The following is a 9,730-nucleotide window of genomic DNA, read 5'->3' on the forward strand; positions in this document are numbered from 1 at the left end:
ATCTGGTGGTCCCGCTACCGATAGCAACCATCTGATTACTACGAAAGAAATTCATTTTGTTGCCAGTGTTATCTGATGGAAAAGCGCCCAGAAATCATTGTTTATCGACATGAAATCCTGCACCGACAATGATCGTCGACGCGACGAGGCCCGTGTCTATCTCTCTTGGACCAAGATCAGTGATCATCGGAAACAGCATACACCAAAACTAATGTAACAGCAAAATCAAATGATGAAAGACATCCCAGTCCATGCAGAGCGGCGGCAAAATCTAGTCAAGTTATCTTGTTGAACTGGATGAAACCTCAGGTTCAGGTTTCACCCATATACTCCCTCCGTTTCTAAATACAAGTCTTTTTATAGAGATTCCAGTGTGAACTACATACGGAGCAAAATGAGTGAATTTACACTCTAAAATACGTCTATATACATCCGTATGTAGTTCCTATTGAAATCTCTAAAAGAACTTATATTTGGAAACAGAGAGTGTAGATCAGTAAGCATTTCACTCAGAACATAGGCTGAAATAAGACCCAGTCAGTGCCTGATTCTATTGAATAAACATAGCAAAATCTTTGTGAAGGAGAAACATGGTGATTTTGAAGGGAAAAAAGTAGGCCAAGAAGACTGGGACACGATAAGAGGAACTATCACATCCCGTAGCAAATGTGAAACTAAGAATCTGAATAATACCCCACAATTGTTAACTTCAGAAACATCAGATAATCTAAGAGGAAGGCAGATCCACTACTAGGCGAACAGCTGCTAGCATGTCAGCAGTTAGCATTTTAGCAATCAAGAGTCAGGCTGGAAACAGTACGGAAAGCATGCGCTTTACACTAGCATGAAATAGTGATTTTACATTCAGCAATTCTTGTAATCAAGTCAACCGTCTATTCCCAACTGCTCAACAAAAGGAAAAGAACGTGGACTCACATTGTACGAACAGCTAAGACAGAAGTTGCTGGACCCCTGCCTTCTGGTCAGCTGTTAGAGCGGTGGGGAACTTGATCTGAAACTTGATCCTTAGGTTACCTTTCTTAGACGGCTCCCTTGTGATCGGCATCCCTTCACCCTGCACAACTTCTTCGTAGGTGGGACTGATGACAGACTTCACGGGAACGGTTAAACTTCGCCCATCCAGAGTTGTCAGCTGGACTGCACAGCCAGTCAAAGCATCCACGAGGGAGATCTTATGCGTGTAAACAAGGTCATTCCCATCTCTCTTGAATTTCGGGTGTGCCCGTTCTTCTATTATGAACACGAGATCTGATGGTATGACGTTACGTGTCTCGTTGCCTTTCTCGGGGAAGGTGATCTTTGTGCCCTTCTTCCATCCAGGCTTGATATCAATTGTTAGGATCTCCTCCACACTCATTGGTTTCCTGCAGAAAGGAACATCAACATATGTCTCCATAAAAAGAAAGATATGTAAATAATGAGATCCTTTTTTTGTCTGGAAATTAAAACTTTAGCAACTCTAGGGCATCATACCAACTTGACATACGAAACTAGGAAGCCTTATCCATGCAGTGTGTCGTAAATGAATACCCTAGAATCACAAATACTGTCTGCTATAATCATCAATCACAGATAGGCAAAGCTATACTGCAGATATGCATCACTCCAGAATACCTTAACAAGGGCAAACAAGCTGCATCTGTACAATTTGTTAAGTTCCAGTTTTCTGTATTACCATGTATATTTGTTTCCTTTTTCATATATATCTATATCTATATCTATACCAATATAAAAAGACCCAAAGGGGCAGATCCAACTGATCTCGGCCATCAAACTAAGTCAATCCAACGACCTAGATTGCTCCAATGGCGAGCATTCAACGTGTTTAACGTGCAATTAATATCATACCAAATATTGCACTAATCAATTAACACACAAATAATAACATACCTAATATCCGCGTGCAATTAATATATTGCCTAAATATTAACGTGCGTTGCACGTGCGCATTTACTAGTACCTTTTAGAAGAACAGGTTCACTATCAATCCCTCTGCGTCCACATCGATTAACTGGGGAGGAAGTGCAAGCAAAGCATACAGGGATAGGCAACTTCAAACAATTGCTACATACCATCCTGCTAACTAAATGTGCTAGGTAAACTGGTGCAGAGTGGACCTATATACAAGTAGCAATTCTCATGCATTGGCAGCATTTCTACTCCATGTGTGTGGTGTGTGAGTGTGTGCATCTATGTTGTAATAAACTTCCTTGAAAATAATAGGTTAGGTGATCAACATCTCATATTTGGCCTTCCTTGAAACAATTATACTTATCCAGATACTGATTGTTTTTCTGCGAGGAACCCAGAAACCAACTCGTCATACATATGTTCATTGGAGCAAAGAAAAACCCACCTACTGTCCTTCAATATGTGTCAAAAATATATATTTTACATCAAAGACATGACCTGGTCGCTTCAATTCAAAATCGTCACAGTTCATGTTCTCGGATAGGTGTGTATACGTCAAAGACTCAGTCTGCATGGCAGAAACCCACGCTTGTTTGCGGTTTGCTTAAGTGTATTGTGATGAACTTATTTTATATAATTTGCTGTGGAAAAATAGCCACGGCAGCTGAATAAAGTTGGTCAGCCAGACAGAAAAATAGGCAAAAGCTGGATTATCACAATCCACCTCGATGCCAAACACAGCATAAAAAGGGCACTGTTGTACTGAACCATTTTACACAAACACCTCAGAAAATAAACACTACACCATAATATAACTATTCTGGGTTCTGAGTTAAAACAAACCGTCTACCTCTGATGATCTTTACTAAATCACTCTCAAACAGTAGAAGCCCAATCACGCAACTATACCCAATGCCAGAGCCCTAACATCTGTGATATCTGTTGTACGGAGTAGGATCTGGGCTTATGACTTAACTCACTGAAGGTTGAGACCTTAGCCTATTGTTCCCTCCAGTTCATTAAAAAGTGATGTTCTGGACATATCTTAGTTCAAACATTCTTTTATTTTTTACTTGTAATACTCCCTCCGTTCACTTTTGTAAGTCATTTCAGACAACTGAAAATGGGCTGCTTTGCACGCTGTCTGAAATGTCTTCAACGCCTTATAAAAGTGAACAGAGGGAGTACCATTTTAAAATTTTGGATTATAAACTTCAAAACCATACTCATAGATTTGTTTTCTAAAAGTACTTTCCTGAGTATATAATTTTATTCTGTTTTATACATAACACTACCAGAAATAAGTGGCCGAAGTTAGTACATCCTGAAAAACCATGTAACCGTCTAAAAATTTCCTTATTTATGAACTGGAGAGCTTATTAAAGAAGCTCATTATGCCCCCACCATGCATTTTCGCTTATTAGATTCTAAAGGTAAAACCCTCCAAACTCGTTTTTTAAGAGAATCCATAATTGCAGCAATAATAAGAATGTGCTATGAACATGAAAAAAATTCCATCCTCAAACAGTTTCCGTGTTGGATCTTTAGGCGGGAAGGTGGTAATGACCTTTTTATTTATGAGCAAATACATTAGGTAATGAGAAACAATATAATGGAAACAGAAAGGCACATAAGGATACGTGCAGGTACCAGTAAATGCTATAGAGCTATAACACTAACAATTGACTTATTTATAGACTAACTCGTTTCTGGCTTTCTGCAATACCCCAAGTGCCTAAAAGGAGGATTTGTTCTAAAACTGGAAAGGTTGTCAAAGTAGAATTTATGATTTTACTCAAGACAAGGTATCATATTACTAGAAGACAGAGACACCGTGTTTGGCTGCACATAGATCAGATTAATCCAGTGCTCCCTCCGTATCAAAATATAAGATGTTTTTGCCTTTCAAATTTCAATTTGAACTGCAAAAACGTCTTATGTTTTGGTACAGAGGTAGTACATTGAAAAAAATAGTGATATAAGCAGTGGACAATGAATAAATTCTTCCAGACAAATTGAGAAATAAGTATGAGCCACGTAAGCATCTCAATGTCATAACAAAAGCATATTGCCCACTCCAAGGAAATCATGTATGTCATGTGCTGCTCAAACTTAAAAGTTAATTGATAAGGTCTAAACTGCCCAACTAGAAACCACACCAATAAGAGCTAGAGCCTAGAGCTCATGCTTTTTTTCGGGCATCTAGGTCATTGTCTATAAATATACAACTACATAATAAGTAGGGGGAAGTACTGAGAGGCTACATTCACTGTTCAAAATATGGGCCAATATTCAAGTTAACTGCTACTCGGCACCTCACCAAATTAAATAACCCCTAATTGGCTCATTAAATGGTTCAACCAATTTATCGGTCTGACAGCCGATAAAAGGACGAATTATCAGGTGACCCGATTAACTGCCAGAGGAGGTACATAGCTTATCTGGCCCAAAATGTAGCCTGTTTTCCTCCCCTCTCCCAGCCGCCCCGCGATCTAGGTGTTCAGGTTCCCACTCCTTGTCCTAGAGGAGCAGCCGCCTCTGCCCCAACTAGCCGCCGGTGAAGTCAGCAAGCCCGCGCCTCCCCCCTCCTCCAGGAGCCTCCTCTCTCCTGGTAATGATGTGTATGTATGTTGTTGTGCTGCTACTAATGTGTACAATAACATGTCTAGACATCTAGTACAGTGCATGTTGCTATGTAGCCTAGGATATATAGATATAGCCCTAGTTAAACCTAACCGATAAATTCAGTTAATAGGCCGATTAACCGATTAATCTCCACTCGGCCCCCAACCGAGCAGCAACCGGTTACCGATATCCTAAACATTGGCTACATTCCAACAGGAGCATCATGGACCTACCCACACTAAGGTCCGTCTATGATTTACATGACATGTCAGTTTTGAGTTGGTAGTGTTGCTCTGAATCTCCCACCCTCTCTCCTCTACTCTTATCCAACATGTCTTATCAAATTCCTCCCTTCTCAACCATTCCTTCTTAGGTCCTTAATTTTTGCTGCCCTTATTTTCTTCGATCAATTGACTATTTAGAAATAGCAGTCAGCCGGTGACAGAAAGAGCTACCGCACAAAGGCACAGACTTTCCTCTAGCCAACACAGGCATATCAAATTGCATGGAAAAGAAACATACCAAGAGGCAAGAACATTGCTACCACTATCAGGCTGAAATTAATTATCATATCACAATGCTATGCTTAAAAACTAATTACCAATGGATCCGATTAATTTAGTCTAGAAACAAGACGAGTAGAGAATGAAAGAGCAAAATAATCCATCTCACCCGACGGAGTCGAGGACATCCCTGGAGATCTTCATCTTCTTGGTGGCGCCCTTGTGCAGGTCTTCCAGACTGCACGCTAGCTGCCGCTCGATCGCCGCTCCCTTCCTCGCCGACCCTCCGGACGCCTCCCCTGACCCTGGAGAGAATCCTGCAGCGGCGGCGGCGGCAGCGTTGGCGGCGCACCCCGGGACAGACTGCGGAGCGCTGCCTCCGCTCCAGGGGCCGCGCGGCCCCTGCCCGAAGTACGAACCCCCGAACATCTCCTGGAAGATCTCGTCGGCGCTCCTCGGATGGAAGCGGAACCCGGGGCCGCCGCCGAATCCGTGCGCGTGCGCGGCGGAGGGGGAGGGCGGGGCGACGCCCGCCTTGATCCCCTCCTCGCCGTACTGATCGTAGATGGCGCGCTTATCCGGGTCGCTGAGCACCTGCGAGGAGACAGAGAGAGAGACCGTAAGGCGACAGATTCAGAGGGTTCTTGGCGGCGGCGGCGGCAATGGAGGGAGGGAGGGACGTACGTCGTAGGCCACGGAGACCTGCTTGAAGAGGGTGTCGGCCTGCGGGGAGGGGTTCTTGTCCGGGTGGTACTTCATGACGAGGCGGCGGTAGGCCTTCTTGAGTTCGTCGTCGGTGGCGCCGCGGCCGACGCCGAGCACCTTGTAGTAGTCCGCCTCCATCGACGGCGACGGCTGATGCGGCAGGTGGTTGCGGCTCCCGACTTGGGATTGGCTTTGGCTGGTTGCGGACGACAGGGAGGGGGGAGGACGAGGGTTTTGCTTCCCCTCTGTTCGTCCTTGATGAGATGGGGTTTGTTTTGGGCTTTTCTCTTTTTGTTGTGTTATTTGTTTTGGTGAGGGACTCTTCTTGCTCTATTTGTTGTTGGAGACACATATAATTCTTGCTATATCGAATCATGTGTACATATTCTCAAACAAAGCTTAACCATCTTGCCTGTATTTAGTATGTGTGCATAAGAATATTTGAGAAAATAGTTATTATCCATAGCTATTACTAATATATTTTTACTGGCTGAAAGAGATTTTGGGTCCAGCATTATCTTCTTATCTGCTGAAATGATCTAACTTTGTATTTCTCAATCTTAATTGTAACAAGTTGTGTCAGGTGATGCCTGTAATTCGTAGAGATTTTTAGATAATAAATGTTGCTTTTATCCTCGCTTGATATATTTCTCCAGTCGGTTTCGAAACTTTATTTCTCTACCCGCCTACAATTGTGGACTGTGGACTATGACTTAATTTAACAAATCTATCAATAGTTTGACTTTGTGTAGTTCCATAGAATAATGGTAACTTTTCTTTCTTAACTGCTAATTGAGAGCTGATATTCGCTCTCCATTCATATACAACCTTTTTTTCTCTCTCTTACCAGCCTTTATGGTCGTCAAGTTTTCGTCTTTGTATCTTATTGCGGCCTTTTCTAGAGCTTATGCATTTTTTTCCAACAATGATATTTCATGGAACGTGCATTTGTTTTTTTTTGTGAGAGAAATTTTCAATCTATTCGTCAATCATGGCAATAGAGAGAACACTAGAGGTAATAAAAATTACAACCTGATCCATGAATCACCTAGCGACGATTATAAGCACTAGAGCGAGCCGAAGACGCGCCGCTGTCATCGCCTCTCCCTCAAAGGAGTCGGGCAAATCTTGTTGTAGTAGACAGTCGGGAAGTCGTTGTGCTAAGCCCCCAAAAGACCGGTGCACTAGTGCAACACTTATAATTTTTTAAGTAGCCATCCATTAAATATGTAATTTCTCATTTTGCTCTTTTAGTTTCAATCAGCACATCTTCCAATTAGGCACATAACATACGCATGACACACATGGTATTGTAGCACCTTCATGTAAGTATCCCTATAGTAATTGTCCCAACAAAAAGTGGAGGAGGGTATTTATGAGTGGTGTTTCAGTCACTGATATGTTTCCAACATATCTACTTTTTCAAATACTTTTGCTCTTGTTTTGCCACCTAATTTGCATGATTCGAGTGAAACTAATCCGGACTGACGCAATTTTCAGTAGAACTACCTTGGTGTTGTTTTTTGTGCAAAAAAAGTTCTCAAAATTGGAAGAAACTTCATGGAGAATTATTTTGGAATAAATAAAAATACTAGAGCAAATTGTTACCAGAGGGAAGCCACCCAGGGCCAACAAGCCCAGGGGCACGACCACCCCCAAGCAGCACCATCCAGGCTTGTGGGGCCACTGGGCTTCTGTCTGACCTAATTCCAACACTATATATTCCATCTTCATGAGAAAAAAACAAAGAAAAAGTTTCATTGCTTTTTATGATATGGAGCCACCGCCACCTCATGTTCTTCGTCGGGAACCCTGATCTGAAGTCCGTTTGTGGCTCCGGGGAGAGGGATCTTGTTAGTGCAATGTTTTGCCCCCTTGTATTTTGAAGATTGTTGCCAGAAACATGCATGGACTGATTTGTTTGCTAGTGCACACGAAGAGAAATAGCCCATGCAAGCCCGAGGAAATGATGTATTCGTTCACCAAAGAATATCTGCGCTGCAAAGAAGGATGGGCTACATCTTGTGAAGACATGTATGCGAGAAGATTCTACCGAAGGAGTTGACCCCTTAAAAATTATTGCTGACGTGAAGCATTATCTGTTCGGAGTGTCCGAGGAAAATTGGACTGCTATCGAGGAGATTGAAGGCGAAGTGAGGATGTAGCATTTATTTCGCTATTCTTTTGTCTTTCTCTTTTGAGTCGTAGGACCTTCGTGCTATTAAGAGGGGTATAGGTTCTCTAATCTTAGGTCCACTATGACGCTTAGCCGAAACCTATGGAAGACTGAGAGAAATCTCTTTATGCTTCTAATGATTACCTATCAAAAGAAGACATTGTTCTTCGGTGTTGCAGGAGATATCTTTCAGAATGAGGAGATAGCATTTCTTGCTTGGTAAGGAATGCTACCGTTGTGCCCAGAATTCGACCGTTGGAAATGTGTCGTTCGACCATTGACTGATCTACATGTCCAATTTGGTCATTTCCCATCAGGGAAGGCTGCGGCTATAAATAGTCACCCCGCTCCAACATTGCCCGTTGGCTGCTTCCCTTAAGATTTCTAAGAAGATTGATTGAGCATCCCCTCTTTGAGATATTTGAGTTTAAAATCCACCGAGAGAAAATCAAGAGCCGAAACTTAGACAGTGGTTGAGCATCACAGTTGATCTGAGTCAGGGTCCTTGTACCTATTACTCTTGAGAGCTGCGCACTCTCTAGATGGATAAGTGACAGCTTGAGTGACGAAGAGTAATTGTCTTCACCAAGCAAATTCTTCAGCAACCAAGAGTAGTTATGGTTCGCTAAGAAGTCTGTCGAAGGTTTGGAGATCACCGACAAGTACCATGAGTGAAATAAATTGGAGTCTGATCAGCTCTGAGTTGAAGGAGAATAGGACGGAGAGAGGTTTGCTCGTGTATTCAATCACAAGCCCCTCCAACCAGACTACTCCTTTGGTAGAAGGGCGAACTGGTCCAAATCTCTCTGTCGCCATCGAGCACCAGTGGTCCACTCTACTTAGTGCTTTTCATTCGGCAGTTTACTTTCGTGCTCGGTACCGATAGAATTATCTGGTCTACCAGTTATTAGTGTGTGTATTTATTTCATTCTTTGTTTGCTTCGTTTCAGTTAGTTCTCATTCATTTCAGTACTTGGTTGCTTTGCTCGCTCTTTTATCAGTTCCATAGTTGTAGTTTGTATTAATCTCATGTTACTTCATCTGTTAGCTTACATCATTACCATTGTGATAGTTAAACATGTGATCTTCTATGCACGAACAATTATAGCATCTTTCCTCGAAAGATTTGCTCCACTCTGATTTACCTGTTTACCTCTTGCTCTACCGAACTTACTCTGTTGCTTTGATTGGGTTTGATTCAACTTTTGCAAGAATTTTTGAATCTCCCATTCACCCCCTCTGGTGGATATACTCTTGGTCCAAATGATGACCCACAAGTATAGGGGATCAATCTTTGTCCTTTCAATAAGTAAGAGTGTCGAACCCAATGAGGAGCAGAAGGAAATGACAAGTGGTTTTCAGCAAGGTAATTTCTGCCAGCACTGAAATTGTCGGTAACAAGTAGTTTGATAGAAACGTAATTTGTAGCAACTAACAAGTAACAATAGTAACAATAGTAACAATAAGTTCAGCAAGGTAGCTCAATCCTTTTTGTAGCAAAGGACATGCTGGAACGATCTCAGATAATAAGTAAAATGTTCTTGAGGGCACACGGGAATTTCATTTAGTCACTTTCATCATATTGGTTTGATTTGCGTTCTCTACTTTGATAATTTGATATGTTGTTGGACAGGTGCTTGGGTGTTGTTCTTACTTGAACAAGCCTCCCACTTATGATTAACCCCCTCACAAGCATCTGCAACTACGAAAGAAGTATTAAGATAAAATCTAACCATAGCATTAAACATATGGATTCAAATTAAATCAGCCCCTTACGAAAATAGCGCAT

General features: G+C 42.1%; 1 protein-coding gene across 1 annotated transcript; it reads right to left on the reverse strand.

Moving 5' to 3' along the window:
* Positions 1-751: 751 nt before the first annotated feature.
* On the reverse strand, positions 752-6,028 carry LOC119363146 (dnaJ homolog subfamily B member 4-like). The gene is made up of 3 exons (XM_037628461.1): positions 5,745-6,028; positions 5,230-5,654; positions 752-1,385 (listed from the first exon to the last, which is right to left on the reverse strand). The coding sequence occupies exons 1-3, from the start codon at positions 5,901-5,903 to the stop codon at positions 950-952; spliced, it is 1,020 nt and encodes a 339-aa protein (XP_037484358.1). The 5' UTR covers positions 5,904-6,028; the 3' UTR covers positions 752-949.
* Between the last annotated feature and the right edge of the window lie 3,702 nt (positions 6,029-9,730).

This window comes from Triticum dicoccoides, chromosome 1A (assembly GCF_002162155.2).
Source record: "Triticum dicoccoides isolate Atlit2015 ecotype Zavitan chromosome 1A, WEW_v2.0, whole genome shotgun sequence".
NCBI classification, from domain to species: Eukaryota; Viridiplantae; Streptophyta; class Magnoliopsida; order Poales; family Poaceae; genus Triticum; species Triticum dicoccoides.

Bases quoted from the DNA above. Each gene is read 5' to 3' on its own strand.
- LOC119363146 (XM_037628461.1), bottom strand. From the start codon at position 5,903: ATGGAGGCGGACTACTACAAGGTGCTCGGCGTCGGCCGCGGCGCCACC. The intron at 5,655-5,744 runs GTACGTCCCTCC...GTCTCCTCGCAG, and splicing joins AGGTCTCCGTGGCCTACGAC to GTGCTCAGCGACCCGGATAA. The intron at 1,386-5,229 runs GTGAGATGGATT...TCCTTTCTGCAG, and splicing joins GATGTCCTCGACTCCGTCGG to GAAACCAATGAGTGTGGAGG.